The sequence below is a fragment of the Citrus sinensis genome, chromosome 2 (genome assembly GCF_022201045.2).
Source record: "Citrus sinensis cultivar Valencia sweet orange chromosome 2, DVS_A1.0, whole genome shotgun sequence".
Classification (NCBI taxonomy): Eukaryota; Viridiplantae; Streptophyta; class Magnoliopsida; order Sapindales; family Rutaceae; genus Citrus; species Citrus sinensis.
In genome coordinates, this window is record NC_068557.1 from 9,836,869 (window position 1) to 9,854,138 (window position 17,270).

The 17,270-nt window shown below is 31.2% G+C and overlaps 2 protein-coding genes and 1 long non-coding RNA gene across 4 annotated transcripts; 2 read left to right on the top strand and 1 right to left on the bottom strand.

Moving 5' to 3' along the window:
- Positions 1 to 5,064: 5,064 nt before the first annotated feature.
- LOC102608975 (B2 protein) lies at positions 5,065 to 8,452 on the top strand. 2 transcript variants are annotated; one of them, XM_006470002.4, is made up of 6 exons: positions 5,065 to 5,222; positions 6,414 to 6,997; positions 7,309 to 7,409; positions 7,607 to 7,690; positions 7,799 to 7,909; positions 8,025 to 8,452. In XM_006470002.4, exons 2-6 carry the CDS (start codon positions 6,424 to 6,426, stop codon positions 8,070 to 8,072), a joined length of 918 nt encoding a protein of 305 aa, XP_006470065.1. In that variant the 5' UTR covers positions 5,065 to 5,222; positions 6,414 to 6,423; the 3' UTR covers positions 8,073 to 8,452. The 2 variants fall into 2 exon arrangements, with proteins under 2 accessions (XP_006470065.1, XP_006470066.1); XM_006470003.4 differs by having other exon boundaries at positions 5,206 to 5,354.
- Positions 8,453 to 8,938: 486 nt separating this feature from the next.
- On the bottom strand, positions 8,939 to 11,336 carry LOC102608482 (transcription and mRNA export factor ENY2). The gene is made up of 5 exons (XM_006470000.3): positions 11,168 to 11,336; positions 10,904 to 10,991; positions 10,675 to 10,769; positions 9,787 to 9,863; positions 8,939 to 9,426 (listed from the first exon to the last, which is right to left on the bottom strand). Coding segments are annotated over exons 1-5 (336 nt in total). The 5' UTR covers positions 11,170 to 11,336; the 3' UTR covers positions 8,939 to 9,352.
- Positions 11,337 to 12,629: 1,293 nt separating this feature from the next.
- Positions 12,630 to 13,818, top strand: LOC107175860 (uncharacterized). Its single transcript, XR_001507305.3, has 2 exons — positions 12,630 to 13,164; positions 13,315 to 13,818. It is a non-coding gene; the product is annotated as an uncharacterized LOC107175860 (long non-coding RNA).
- The last annotated feature ends 3,452 nt before the right edge of the window (positions 13,819 to 17,270 follow it).

The following is a 17,270-nucleotide window of genomic DNA, read 5'->3' on the forward strand; positions in this document are numbered from 1 at the left end:
AAGACAAAGTAAAATAGTTTATTCTTATTTCGATTGCTATAGTTTTTTTGAAAAGAGATTTCAATTAATTCAACGAGGAGAAAAGATACATCACTTGTGAAGGGTATGAACCCTTCCACACAACAGTTTCGCATTTCTCTAAAGCTAACTTAGCTAAAGAGTGGGCAATGACATTACAAGATCTAGGCGTATACTTGATACTAACACGCTCGAAGCTTTCCCTTAACTTCTGAATTTTCAAAACTACCCAAAAGATCTCAGATTTGCTGCTCTGCCTGTTGTTTACTAAGCTGACCACACCTTGAGAATCTGATTCCACAATTACAGCTTTCACTTGAGCTTCTCTCGCCACCTGCATGCCCCATTCCATAGTTTCTGCCTCAGCATAAGAAACATCTCCATGGAACTTGGAAATCTTGATTATTTCGATTGCTATAGTTAGAGTAAAATAATTATTCTCATTCTCATCCCTCATTTCGATTTCAATCCATTCCAATTATCATTTGGTAAACATAGCATTAAATTCTATTTATCCTAAATAGTAATGAATGTAATTTTTAAAAAATTCCCAATTATGTTATTTATAATATTACGATAGGATAATTCCTTATTTTATTAAAATAAGAGACAAACCCCCGATATAATTTATTTTATCTTAAAATTTGTTAAAATACATGTTTTTTTTAAATCTTTTAATTTATCTTTATTTTATTAAAGTAAAATAAATAATAAATAATCGTTCAAATCATCACATGTTCTAAAAAGTTGGCGGTCGGCTGCTCACGAGACATAACAAGGAGCCTGTGATATTTATTTATTAAAAAGACCAATTTGGATGACTAAAATTATTGGCTGGTGCCCTCATGAAACAGCGGATATAGACTCAATAGCTCATAAGAAAATGATTTGCCAGCTAAATTCACTAAGAGTGCGTGAATTTTGTTTTATTTAATATATAAATAAATGCGAGTACACTATTGCCCTAGAATGTTTCCAACAATGACAACTATGTTTCCTTTGTTTGTATAAACATTATTTATTCCTAATTGCCTGATTCATAAATATTCAAGATATTTTTTGAATAGTGCAGTTCAAGTTTATAATTTTATATTGATAATACAATAAATAATTTGAGACCAACATTAATTATCAGTTATCATGCATCGTTTCTTTTTCACTTACTCATTGTTATGTATATAGTATATACTTCAACTAAACATAATAATAGTCATACACAGATAGTCTCCCTAATAAAACTTCAGAAGCGCCAAAAACTCTCTCCAATTATAATGAATCTTAATTTATGAATTATGTTTAAATCTAATCTAAAAATGTTGGTTAAGATTATCAATTTATATGCACTATTTCACCAAAAATGATATAAGGATCATTATAAATTTATTATCCAATAATGATAGCATACATGTTTAGTGTATATTTCAAATTAACGTAATTCAAACAGAGTTTCTATTAATTATGTAGTTTTCAAAAATTTATTTCAAATTTGTGTAATTCAAATAAAGTTTCATAATATGATCCAAAACATGCATTTTCATAATACAAATATCAATATTATAGTCTATTATACATGGGCTTAACTCAATACCTATCTTGGCATATTAAAATTGAAGCCTAACCTAAAAATTTGAAACTTAATAACAAGTGTAATGAATCCTATTATTGGAATTTAAAATTAGGGATGGAAATAGAGAGGGGAGGGGATCAACATTCTCATACTCATCCTTAATACTCTATTTATATTCTCGTACTCTTCTTATTCTCACCATAGTTGTTTAAGATGATTGATAAGGTCACAAAATAGTAAAAGAGGGTCCCTTGAGGGTACTCAATTCCTAAATAATTTATAGGAAAAATATCCACCGTTCACCTGTTTTTTCTAACTTTTTTAAAAATACACAATTTTTTTTTTACTGGAATCCACCTAAAATTACATTTTATTTCACTTTTCTACTTGCGTTTGGAATCCGTTAAGAAAACTAATGGAAACTTAAAAAATGACCATTTTACCCCCAAAACGAAAATTATAATTTCACCCTAAAAATGCTAAAAATAATCAGATTTAATGATGAATATCATTATTGGTACGTTAATGAAGTACAAAAAAATCTTAACTACTAGAGATTATAACTCAATGAATAATAAAACTCTATTTATCTTAAATTCAATTGATGGTTTGCGAGATTGAGCTATTTTTAATACTACTGTTATAATTTAGTATTCTAATTACATACATATTTAAAAAAAACCTTGTATTTGATGGTTGTGGAATTAATTTCTTTATTGACCGATGGGGAAAATAATTAGATTTAATCTGATTATTTTTTATAATTTTTATGGTGAAATTATAATTTTCGTTTTGGGGGGTAAAATGACCATTTTTTTTTAAGTTTCTGTTAGTTTTCTTAACGGATTTCAAACGGAAGTGAAAAAGTGAAACAAAATATAACTTAAAAAAAAAAGAATTGTATATTTTTAAAAAAGATTGAAAAAACAGGTGGACGGTGGATATTTTTCTTAATTTATACTTTATTTTCTAAACTTCATCTATTTTAATCATATTAAAATGGAAGTATAAAATTGTATTACCAATGCAAAAATAGCAAAATAAACTAAAGTAATTAAAATCATTTCCATCAAACTAAATCAATTTTATCAACATTACAAGATAATCTATAAAATTAAGTAAAAGTAAAGCTTCAAATTTAAACATATCTACAATGGTGATAAGGATGCTGTTCCAGTCCCGGATTGGAACAGCATCAGGGAAGAAATTTGTGGCCGTTGGATTCAAGTCCAACGGCCCCAAATTCCTTTTTTTAATTTTTTTTGGGTTGGCTGCACATGATGGGCTCCACCATGTGCAGCCGCAGGTGGCCTTTGGATTTGAATCCAAAGGCCACCAGCCTCCCTCCAGGACGTTGTTCCAATCCGGGATCCGGGTTGGAACAGCACTCATGGCGATAATATCTCTTGCATTAGAGAAAAGAACATTTACACCTTCAAGGTTTGAGAAAATAGTCATATAGATTCGCAAGTTCTAAAAAATAGACACCAAAACTCATTTTTGATCATAATACCTTTTAAATATATTAACTAAAAGATTAGCTTTAAAATTTTAATAAATACAAATATTATATAAATAATATAATCTATGTAGTACACTAATAATTTTAAAATGCTTTAACATTTATATAAATTTAAATATGTAAATTATTATATTTATTTTAATAATATGTTTGTATTTATTGTAAAGACTTTAAATAAATATTTGCGTTGAATACATTTTACAATTAAAAAGAATCTCAGATACCAATAAAGTTAAAATTATTATTTTACATAATATTTAAAATAATTTAAATTTTAATACATTTATTTTAATATTTTGTTTCTGTTTATTATAAAATTTACTTTAATACAATGAAATATATCTAATAGATTGTAAAATATTAAAATATTTTTAAATATTGAAATTATTTTAAAATGTATATATTGTTACATTTATTTTATTATTATATTTCTATTTATTATAAAACATTGGAGTCAATTTTTTTAGAATAATAGAGAAAAAAGGATATTATAGTCAAAGAGGGTCTCAATATCTATTTTTCAAAATTGGGGGTATTGGTGACCATTTTCCTAATCTTTAAGAGTATAAATGTCTTTTTCCCCTTGCTTTAACATTAATCTATCACACAAATTGAATTATCTCTTGTTTATGAATAAAATAATTATGGCATATCACATTTATATTTAAGTCTTAGTTCCAATTCTTATCTATATTATTTTTTTTATAAATAATATGATATTTTTTTATTTACATTCACAATTTAAATTTTAAATATATTCGCTAAAAATTTTTTAAAAATAAAATAAAAATAAAAATAAAAATAGAAAAGAGAAATGGGGAGGATGAAATGACGATTTCAACAAATCCCATCTTTTTCCAAATAAAATGTTAAATTACCCATGTTTCTTTCTCTCAAATAAAAAATTAGAAATAAATTTCTCTCGAAAATTGTACCCTCTCCAAATACAAAAAATTCCTAATAAGGGCATCTCCAATACTTAACACCATTTTAATGTAACACTAACACAAAAAATGTACATTTTTCACACCAAATTATTATTTCATCTCCAACCCATTTATACCAAAAAGAATATTCTTCTTTTTATTCTTTTAATTCTCAAGAATTAATTCAATTAACACAATAAATATTACTATTAATATAGATAATTAAGTAATAAGTAATTTTATGTCAATTAACAAAAAAATATAGAAAATTATTAAATTTGCATTTAATTAACTAAATTAGTACATTATGAAAATTAATGATCTCCCAGATTATTAAATAATGGTTCTAATTTATGCTAGTAGTAGTAGCTTTTTTAATTTGTGTTAATTTAATTTTGTATTTTTAATTTTGTAATATGTAATCTAGTAATTAATGTTATTGGCATTTTATTATTATTATTAATTTTTGTGTTAAATATTTTTTATTTAAAATATTAGTATAATATTCAAAAATTAAAAATGAAATAAAAATAATAATAATAACTTAAAATATTATATAAAATAGGACATATATGTAAATAATAAAAAATAATAAGAATATTTGAGACTTTTTTTTCCTAACACTAAATGAATAGTGTTGTACTAAATATGGTGTAATACTATTCATAACACCATTTTAGTATTGATTTTGGTGTTACATTGAAGAAATATTTTATATTAAAAATAATATAAAAGATAATTTGATGTTAGTTTTAGTGTCACGATGACCTAAGAACCCTCGTTAGTGAAAATTTCTGCCATTCCCGTTTGAAACTTGAAAGTGGATTTGTAAATTAATGGCACACACCACAACACACATTTCGATTTTTGAACTTGAAAACTGTTCTGTCGCCACAAAAAATAAAAACCCAGAAACAAAAATTCAAAATTCAAAATTCAAAGAAACCCAAAAAATAGTGGGCCTTATCGGTTATCGCCAAAAAAAAAAGAAAAAGAAAATTAGTGGTCAAAAACCGAAAAACACATAACCACGAGGGGTATTTTCGTCATATAGAAATATAAGTACAATAAAAATCCTTAGCCCACCTCTCACAAACACACACACACTCACTCTATCCGTCTCGTGCGAATAGCAATAGCAGGGAGGTATCATCACAGACTTGACAGTATTGGCTGGCAAAGAAAAAAGGTACACTTACTGTTCTTTTATGGATCCCCAAATCTAGGGTTCCTTTTCCATTTTGACTTCAATTCCCATCTCAAATCTGTCCTCAATTTTGGCATTTAAGCCCAAAAATCGAAGCTTCCAACTGTTTACTTGGTACTGGGGTTTTTTTTTTCTTTACTGAATCTTTGCTAGATTTTCTTGATTTTATTTTTTCAATTTGTTCTGTTTTGTAGCTTAAATGTGCTTGTTGGGTGTTGATTTTAGCATCCTGTGGTATTTTTTTTTGAGTTTATTAGTTCATAGTAGAGCTAAATTTGCTGAAATGTTGATTTGGAGTCAAAAGGGGTTGACCATGAGTTTCAGTTTTTGTTTTTTTAGAATTTGTTGTTGTGTTGTGTATTTATCACGACATGTGAAGCGTATTGCCCTGAATTGTGTTTTTTTTTCCCGATTTGGTTGATTTGCATTTGGATTTAAATGATGATCTTTCGTATTTAAGTTGCTTTGTTTTGTAGGAAATTGAATAAACTAATTTGGGTCTGTTTGGCTCTGTTAATAACAAGCTGAAATCTCTTGTTGAAGTATTTGTCTGGTATTACTTTTTCTACATGCCTTCCCACTATAAATTTGTTTCTGAAAGTTTCTGTTTTGTTTACGGCTATTTGATATTTGCTTTATCAAATTTCTGAGATTTTGGGTTTCTTTTACTCTTTAAATTGTTGGAAATTGCTTTCAACTATAATTGTGAGTACATCTAGTATTTTCTTTCCCTCTCTCCTTATTTTGCGGTGTGGACAAATGTTCAAGGTTAAGAATTGTTTTTTATGTCAAATACTGAGTTTAAGTACTGAGTTGTTCATTACCGCTATTTTGTTATTTTGTAGAATTGCTTCTCTTGTTTTCTTCCTCCATTTTCTTGAGATGGTTTACCCCATTTGTAGAACATTTGGTCTGTCGTACGCCCGCATAAGTCCAATTTACATATTATGTTATGCTTAATGATAGGAATTTTTTTTTGGGGGTTTGTGGTTGTGATTGGGTTGTTGGGGTTGACATGCTATGTTTCCTTCCATGCTTACTCTGTGCTATAATTTTTTGCATGGATCTATTTATTTGTCTACTAATTATGATCACTTTGCTTCTTTATCAATGCTCTTTAACTTTTCTAAAGGAAAAAAATTAAATAAGATTTGTTCCGTGTTACCATATTAGGATTTGCAAGATGGACAACATGCATAGCTTTTGGCAATTAGGTGATGAACTTCGAGGGCAATCAAGAACCTCTGAAGATCAATCATGGCTACGGGCTGCCTCAAGGTTGGCTGAGCAGACAAGGTTTAAGGGCGAACGCATGAACAATCTTGATCTTTCAAAGGGTATGACAGAAATAAGGCCGAGGGATAAAATCATGTATCATGAAGATAATAATTTTGAGAGCTTTAACTTCAACTTCAACATGATGAATCTGGACAACAAAGTTGTTGAAAATGTTACAAAAAGCTCCTTGAGGAATGGTATTTACAATATGAATTCAGTGTACCAGAAAAACAGTGGGCACAATATGGGAAACCTGATGGTTAATAAGTATGGGGGTAATAATCTCAGTGTTAAGGAGGCTGAAAACAACAACAATAACAACAACAACAACAATGATAGCAACGCAAACAGTGCGCTTGACAAAAGGTTCAAGACTTTGCCTGCAACAGAGACACTTCCGAGAAATGAGGTGCTAGGAGGGTACATCTTTGTCTGCAACAACGACACAATGCAGGAAGATTTAAAACGCCAGCTTTTTGGTAATTGTTGTTTTCTCATTTTCTTTTGGTCATAACTTGAGGAATGTACCCCTATAAAGACATTTATCAATTTTGCAGTATTTCTCAGATGTAAATTCATAATTAAGGTCATATGACTCATTCGTGATGGGCAAATTATTTATTGATTTTATTGTGTATCAAGTTGTGAATGCCATAGTCATTGCGTTGATATCTTTAGCAATATAGTTTTTTTATAACCAGTTTGCATGTGTTTTGTCTAAGAATTTAGCTTACTTTGTTGACAGTATTAATATGATTCTTATGTGCTGATTGTTGTATTATTTTGATAGGTTTACCTCCAAGATATAGGGATTCCGTCCGTGCTATAACACCAGGCTTACCTCTTTTTCTCTACAACTATACTACTCACCAACTGCATGGAATATTTGAGGTTTGTTCTTAACTTTAAGCCTTTTTAATATATTAACAGCCATTAATTCAGAAAACCTTGATTACATCAGGGATTAAATGGAACTATGATTCTTTTCTTATGCTGATGTTTTTGACCAGTGGTTTCTACTTTGCCCCTACCTTGTACACATTTAATTTTTGTGAAACACTTGAGCTTCACAAATTGATTTAATACAGGCAACTGGTTTTGGAGGCTCCAACATTGACCCAACAGCCTGGGAGGACAAAAAGTGTAAAGGGGAATCAAGGTTTCCTGCTCAGGTAAAATCTGCATTGATGACATTTGGACTTTGTTTTATTCAATGCATCTCACAGTTTTTTACTTAGCACAAATCTTTTTTACTCACTGCTTTCTGAAATCATAAACAGGTAAGGATCCGGGTAAGAAAACTGTGCAAGGCATTGGAAGAAGATGCTTTTAGGCCTGTCTTGCATCACTACGATGGTCCTAAATTTCGTCTTGAGCTCTCTGTTCCTGAGGTATCATAACCATGCATTTCCTTTCCAGTTATTGCTCTCACTTTTTTATTTCCTGCAGGTTTCTATATGTACTGGCATTTTAACCAATATTGTGAATTTTATGGTGGTAATGCAGACTCTTGATCTAATGGATCTTTGTGAACAAGCGGGCTCTGCTGCATAAGCATAATATTTTAGCGGAATTGGCAAATGTGGTAGGATGTGAGCTGCCTGCTTTTCACCGATTTTCCTCAAGAGCGCAAGCTATGGTAAAAGTCTGGTTGTATGAATCTTCCTGTGAAAAGTAGGAAATGTTGTGTGAGTCAACTAAATAAAATATTTTCGTCTCATGAAGCTACTTCTTGAGCATTTGCAGTATGTATTACATTTGATAGTAATGCAGTCTTAAAGACAGACTTGCAAGATGTGAAAGAGAAAGAATGTGCGCGCCTTTAAACATGAAGGCTTTAATATCTCTGTCCTGTGTATGTAATATGAGTTTCTGATGATTGTCTTGTGTTTTATGATGTTTGGATAATTTGAAAGGATTGAGACCTTGTTTAACTCTCTGGAAACTTGAGTGTTCTGCTTTCTAGCCATATACGTTACAATCGGCCAAACTTGGAATCGACTACCATGGTTTCCTTAAATACATATGGATAAATACCGCATGTTTGGAAGACTAGGCGAGTTGAACGCTTGATTGTTAAGCGTGCTCTTCGTTGCTGTGTGTGGAAAGCTACGCCCAAGTTACACTATCCGTTCTGTAGTGGTGCCCTTTTTTTTTATCACATCATAGGCACAGGGCTGCCCAAAACCCATACATCCAAATGAAAACATTGCCTTTCTTTAGACGTGAATAGTTGAGCAAATGCTACACCTGGATTGAGCTTTAGTATTGACTCAAAAGACTGTTACTAACTCTGTCTGTAGTTCTCGACTCAAAAGCATTGGACGGGTCACGGGTGTACAGACCTCTTGCCCAAAACAAATTGGTTGTCTTTTCCTGCAAACTTTGAACTTTGAATATAAAAATTAAATGAAAGAAAATTTTGCATGAACCAGAACACTTGTTCAATTATCGAACTTAAATTATTCAGAAGACTACAGCCCACGGGTTCATTTCAAACCTGGCAACTTAGTACTACAAAATCAACAATCCACAGCCAGACATTCGAACATTAAGTATGAAAACATCAAAACATTTGTTACAAAGTGTGAAAACAACAAATTGATTTTCAGACCCTATGCTAACATCATTGTATGATAAAACCTTCTCTTGCTTCGTTGCGTAATATTGTATTTCCTCAATTTTGCGGCATTCTGCTATTCCTAAGCGAATCATAGCAGCCTCCACCACACAGAAATTATAAGTATCTAAATATGAAAGCTACACAGAATTTTTCCCAAAACCACTGGACAATAGCTTCATGACTTCACACAAGTCAAACCATTCTGGTGCATTTAAAGTGCAGCCGATGCAAGAAAAGCACGAATTCTCAGCAACAGCTCAGTCTTTATGGAATCAGGAATTGAAGCTGCATGGTAAAAAGTGACAAGATTAACATCTGATATACCAATTCTTTACACCCAAAAAGAGGGGGGAAAAAATGAAGGGAAAATATATCAGTATAATTAAATTACAAAATTAAAAGATTGCATTGATTTTTCTTAAAGCGTGATAGTTCATCGATGCTAGTAAGGATTTACCAAATTAACTTGGGGAAACCACATTCCTCTTCCTTTATTATTGGTTATTAAAACCCTAAATTGATAACTAGCCTTAAGCAACATATGGATGTGCTAAACACTGCAAGTAGTAGAGAAAATTTCCAAGCAGATGATCATAAATTTTTATTTTTTTTAAAAAGAAATTTGGAAAAGAAAGAAATCCTTACCTCTGCCCTTTGGGGTGATTACATGTACAAGATCATCCACAGTGACATTATTTGTACCTTTCTTCTTTATATATGCCCTAATGAGTCAAAAGAGATTTTCAAATGTTGAAACAAAACACACTAGAATCAGAATCATGCAAAGCTTCATCTAATAAACTTATAGGACAAGAAAATGCTATTGGCTGTTTCTTTTCAGCAAGTCATATCTCGTGGACACAATAAGGAGAAAAATGTCCATGTTTGTGGGAAGTATTATAGTCAACAAAACTGGTAGTTCTAAACTGTCTTAAGAAAAGGCAAATGATCAACCACAATTAACACCTTCCTAAATCCTAAGCATGATTCGAGAGCTACCACATAAAGCATATGTTTTCACAACATTGGATTTAAACTTTTTGCATTGAGCAATCGAAGACACTGCATTAATGGAAATTCACTATCATTCATTACACATCATCCTTCACTGCATCCTAGCAGTCCTCATCCCCATGTGGCTCCCTCACTTGCATCTTAATCCTAATCCATGCCTGAACCAAATATGTATTATACTGTGCGTTTTTGGTTGAATTTGACTTGGTGTCCCAAAATTTTTTCTCCTCCTAAGATGTATTAGAATTGCATAGGCTTCTAACACATCTTATTCAAATCATCCACTCTCATTGGCTACACTAACTACCATTATCACTTCCCACCAATCAACCACGCCTTATCTTGGACACTACTCCTTTAAAACTATCAAATTTTCCATTTACATTTTCGTATTAAAACACCCCACAAACCAGCCTAAGAGTTGCCAACAAACAAGAAACCAGGGCAATCATTAGACTTGATACAAACAAAAGTCATGTAAAGAATAAATAATTAATAGCTAAATGAAGTAGCTAAAACCTGCAAAGTGCTTTCATTTCATCTTTCCATCCGCACTCAACAAGCCTTTCCCGCAAAAGCTCCATTAACTTCTCCTTTTCTCCACTCTCAATCATCTATCAATAAAAACAAATGATACCCATTTAAAAAAGAAATTCCACCAAAAAACAATCAAAATATCCATTGTAATACCAATAATTACTGCTAAGTAACATAATATTAAATAGAAAAAAAGTTTTAAAAAAAAAACCTTGATGTTGATAATTTCTTGAAGAGTAGGTTCTTTTTCTTGGTCTTCTACTGCATCAGGCGTTGGGGGCCGATTCACCGAATTTCTCCTTTTACCCACAACATAAAAAGACATCAAATACAAAAGAAACGACACTTGTTATTTGTAAATCCGTTAATTTTCATTTTCACGATTGTAAAAAAAAAAAAAAAAAAATCCCTGAAAAAGCTGAAAGTTTTTATTTTTCAGACATTAGGAATTGAAGAATATTAGAGAATTACTTACATTCGTTAATGGCTAAAGGCAAAGACCCAAATTTTAGAAATCTAGAACTCTCTTGAGATTTTGCCCAACTTCAGAAGAAGAGATGAGAGGCGGAATTTGTGCCCGATTAGACACTAAACGTACCGTTTTTATACCTCTGCTCTGCCGAACTGTTTCTCTGCTGTGTTATTTTTATAATTTTATGAATAAGGATTTGCACAAACTCATTTTTTACAAATTGATATCGTATAAACAATACTTATAATGGAGCTAGAAATAATTTTATACAAATTAATTATGTAAATCGATGTGTGATAGAAAAATTCATTAAAAATAATAACAGTTATTTTTTTAAATTATGTGAGCCTATAGTAATTTTATAACAATGATCTCCTCATATTATATTAATTTATACATACTTATTCATATAAAATGGTTGTAACTCTATCATTACTCTTATATAAATGCGTTTGTTAAAACAAATTATGTGTGTCATGAAGTATTTTTATCTAATAAATATAGTTGTGATATTTAATTTTTTATACAATAAATTTATATAAGAATTTGTGACTCAAAATTATTATTTTTATTTTCCAAGGATGAATCAAGTATTTGTACCAAACATAAATATAATTGTGACAGATAACATACCAAGACACCCTATGCCCACAGTACGGAAATCGTCAAATGATAAGATTTTATTAATTTTTATTAATATATAGGAAGGAGTATGGTAAACCCTAGAAAGGTGCAGTTGTATAGTAGTCATATTACATGTATCTAGTTGAAATTAATAACATGTAATATAAATGATGTTACATTTGTGGTGCGTTTACTTCACTGAAATTAGAATGGACAGAAATCAAAATGGGTGAAAATTGCAATAAAGAATGAAAATCAGAATCATTGTTTACTTGAGTTGCACGGATCGAAATCACAATGAGTTGTATTTCTATTGATATATATATTTTGTTTTCTAATTGGAATGAATTATTACAAATTATTAAAATACCCTTAGTTACAATTATGTATTTGTTCACTAGTAAAATGTCAATTCATTTTTTTTTGTATATTAAATCATATGGTATCCGAAGATCGCATTGGGTCTCGACTAAACCAAATTCGAGTCGGGTAGAACCACTAGAACGACAAAGTTCTCCCAATAAGCATTTAACGTAACTGCATTCCCAAGACTTGAACCGAGAATTTTGGTTAAGACAGAACAGTTGATGAGCATATAATATATACATATTTTACCCTTAATTACATAATTGCTAGTTATTTTTAAGTAAGTAAATTATTTTGTTGAATAGGGAATTAATTGGAAAATATGGATAAAAAGGGCATGAGAAAGTTCAATTTGAGAGCATTAAAGATTAATTGATTTTGGAAGTAATTAGACATACATGCATGTGGAAGTGAAACTGAGGAAACCAAAGCTAGTAAATTAGGGCCTGTTTGGTACCCTTTTTCACCCCTTGTTTTTGTTTTCGTTTTCAGAATCCACAAAGATACATGTTTGGTGCATTAATTTCATAGAACAAATTACAAAATAAGGAATCCAGATTACACTTTTATAACTACAATTGTGAAAACATGTTAAACATGTTCTCTAAATATTACAAGTCTAAACTCAAAAATAAATTAAAAAACAAAATCATGAGCTCATGGCTATATCTCCTCATCTGTTTCTCTTCGTCAACAGCTCTCTCTCCCCCCCACCCCCATTCTTTCTCGATCTTACAGCAGATCTTTGTCCTCTCTCTCCTTATCTTCATCCAACAACACACACTCTCTCCTTATCTCTCCCGATCTACTCTCTCACGGTGTGCCAACTGTTGTCCTTCGTCTCTGCTACCGCTGCAACTTTATCTCAGCCACTATTGCAGCTCCGTCTCCGCTGTGGTCGCTGCTGCTCCGTCTCCACGTAGCTACTGTTGTTCTGTCTCAGTCTAGCTGCTGCTGCTCTGTCTTGATCGCCTGGACTGCCGTTGCTCTCTCAGCCTTTTCTCTTGCTGGTATTTGTTTTATTTAAGCAAATTTTGAGTAATTATTTGACTAATTATTTGAATAATTTTGAGAAATTGTTTTTTAAAGCATGTTATATTGTGGATTCCCTTAGTTTATGCCAAAATTTTGGAATTGATTATTTGTTCATACTTTCGTAGCATGGACAAGGACATGAAGTTTGTTCTCAATCAATTTTAAAAATGGCAGGGGACAAGAAGATCGGAGTGGCACTGGACTTTTCGCTGAGCAGCAAATTTGCTCTATCATGGGCTGTTAATAACTTGCGTCTTGCCCTGTGACCATCGTCAAGAATCCAAGCTTCGCCAAGCACTGATCAAATATAAATAGGGCTTTAATTTACACCCAATCTTATGTTATCCTGGGTGAATTCGGGTTTCTTGTTTAGATTTGAGTATATTTAATTCACTTGGGTTGTAAAGAATTTGGGTGAATAAAGGATGATAATTCTAAAAATAGTGCAATGGCAGATAAATAGTTGAAGGTTGAAATAGAGTTGTCTGGGGATAGAAAGAATGACTTCTGTCAAATAGGCTTGATTAATTCAAATGGCAGATACTTAGTTGAAATTACTGCAAAATGGTTGTGATTGGATATGAAATACACTGGGCACCTATGTATACATATACCATATATTATTTTCAGTTCTGTGTTTTGGACAATTTGGTTTTGTGTTGGCTTTATGTTATGTTTGGAACTACTGTGCTTTTGCATCTTCTTTGCTAAACAAGCACTTTTTACTTGATGGCTGATGTCTACCAACCACCCTCACTTCATAGGTAGTTATTGCATTCGACAAAGCACCTGAAACCCAAACGAAGTCACAATGGCAAGTGAGACTGAAGCAAGGCCTTCCATCGCAGCAAGCAATACTAAGGGCATGGTCCCAAGCTCTGGATTTGTAAATAACTTAAATTGTTACTGTATTCGCCATTGATTAAATGTGAATATTGTAAATTACATATTGTTGTATTTTAATTCTTTTAATGAATGATTTGATATGAAATCTGAATTGCAGAGATGAATGGTATAGGAAATAGAATTTCAATATGGCATGAGTATACATGTAATGCATGACGTCCATTATGTAATTTTTTATAATTATTATGTTTAAATCATGTGTTATAATATCTTAATTAGTGTAAAAAAAATGACAATATAAACATTTTTTAATTAATGCTGATACTCAAATTTTATTATCGTGTAATTTTTTATAATTATTTTGTTTAAACTATTTGTGGAATAGTTGTGTATGTATTAGTTAAACAATTACTTTTTATTCATAAATATGACTTAAATATTTAATAAAAACTGTTTTTGAAAATGATATTACCAAACACATATTCACTGTTTTTATCCTCTTAAATGTGTCCACCAAACGCATATTACTGTTTTCAATTTTAAAATACAGGATATAAAAAATTATACCAAACGCATATTTAAATTTGAAATACAGCACTGCAAAACACCATTTTCATTTTCATTTTTATTTTTATAAAATATAAATTCAAAAACAATACCAAACGAGCCCTTAATTTCGACACCGTTCATCTATCATTCTCACTCACCACCATTTGAGCTCCACTAGAACTCCTCATTGACTGCCATTGTTGAAGACTTCACTCTTTTTGTTAGAAATCCTAATTTTTGTTGACAATTATCAATAATTATTTCTTGTTATTCATTTTGTCTTCTTTGTTAATGATTTTATAATGTCAATATTAATTTGAAGAATCTAATTAATTTGTGGATTTTGAAATTTTAAATATTAAAATAAATTATAGGTTTTTTTAAATTATACTGATTATAGTTTTGTGATAAAAAAATCATTCATTACAAATAATGGTTCTAATTAGATTTCGTACTAAAATTAGCAGTCAATTTTCTTACTAACATATGTGATTTTCCAATTCATTGTAAAAAATATTTTTGTTAATTATAAATTTCATTTTCACATATTTAAAATTTCCCACCAAAATTTCAAAAAAAAGAAGTATGAAATTAAAAAAAAAGAGTCACATTCAAAATTGTTCTACTTTACTCCAAAAAATGTTATAAGTGTGATTGGTAATATCTATTACAAACCTTAGAAAGATATTATTTAGTCATCTTTTCTTGATGCTAGCTAAAATAATAGTAAGGACAATTGTCATTCACTTCCTAGTAAGTCTTTTTTCTTATAGTGTGAAAACATCAAGTTGGCACAAAGTGATTGCCCACTTCGTCCAAACCCACTTAAGCAAAACCTTCAAATCCGACTGCAGCTACCTTCACTTTTGACATTGATTTTGTGTGATTTACACATTTGACAACTTTCTTTCTTCGATGACAGTTGAACTTTCTTTGACATTTTTGTTCAGCTTCATTTCGTGATCACATAAATCAAATCAAATATGTCCTCTTTCTATGGCAACTTCCTTTATTTGATGGTCGCTTTACTTTCTTTAAGAGTTTTGTGCAACTTCAAATCATGGTTTTTCTCCTCTTAATTTAAGATCTTGCTTAGCTTCATTTCGCGATGTTATTTTGTTTCCATTAGTTTTGTTCATTAAACATTGTTTAAGTTGTTTATTGAATTAATATTGGTGATAGTTAAGCATTAGGACATGTATCAGACATGAAAATGGAAATCTTCTTAACATTAAGGTTTGTAAAATGCCTTTAAGAAATTTTTACTTAAAATGTCTGTTAAAATGAGTTTGAAGAGAAGATTGATATGCCAATCTTTCAAGATATAGTCATATGGCTTATGTTACCCAAAAACGGTGTGCGCATTTGCCCATGCCAAGCTTCGACAATGTGAGTAGAATGTCTGCATTAACTATTTGTTATGTGCATTTTGCTCATGCCAAGCTTTGATGGCTTAGGTACTTTGCGCAATCCTAACTTGGGCAATGTGGGCATGATGTCAGTGTTGCCCAAATGGCCTATTTGCCCATAGGCGATCGCATGCCAACGCCTATTGCAATATAGGCGACAACATGCCGTCTACCATTACTTTCGAACTTTTTAGAATTATAAAATTAAAAAAGATATAGTAAAAATAGAAGAGTGGTAGTAAAAATGAATCGAATTTCAAAATCAAGTGAGATGACAACTTGCCAAAAATTGAGCGATAAGGACATTGCTCAAGAATTTCCTGGTCATAATATCTTTCTTCCTGCTTATAATATCTTTCACTTGCAAGATATTGCGCAGGAAAAAAATGAGACGAGATGCCCGTTACTTAAAATACTTGTTGTCACTATGGATGGCAATTTTTCCCGATGGGATGGGATCCTGCGGGATCCCATCCCATTTGGGACTGGATTGAGACATATTTTTGTCCTATAAAAAAATTTGGGACGGGAGTGGAATATTTTTTTATCCGAATTACATATGTGGGACGGGAGTGGGATTGACAAATTCCGTCTCATCCCGTCTCATTACCGATTAATAATGAAATTTTTTCCAATTGGGATGGGATCCCGCAGGATCCCATCTCTTTTGGGACGGGATTGAGACATATTTTTGTCCTAAAAAAAATATAAGGACGGGACTAGGACGTTTTTTCATCCCATTTGCATATACGGGATGGGTCTGGGATTGGTAAATCCCATCTCATCCCGTCCCATTGCCAACCCTAGTTGTCACCCGAGCAATAGGCATTAGTCACCTAGATCACAAGGGCTTGTAAGTCTGGCTGACGCATTTATTACTCGGATTGTGGGTTTTGTCTTTTAAGATTGTGAAACACCTGATTTGGTCAGAGTTTTACATAATTTTACTTATTTATAAATCTATCAACTCACATTAACCATTTAATGTGGAAAGAAAAGTTTAAAATTACTTAATGGCTTATGTGTGGAAACAAAGAAAATGATAAAAATTTCTTTTTCAGATCTGAAAAATATTATTCAACTAATAAAATATCTAATACAGGCGCTATTTATCATTTTAGTTCTACATAAAATAAAATCTGCTATTGACTAAATCTTATTAAAGCATGTGATGGAAATGCATAACAGAATGTCTTGAGTTAGCAAGGTTGAGCTATCACTGCTAGGAAGCTGAGCTTCCACATTTGACTGCTCCTGACTTTCCTTATTTGGTTGCA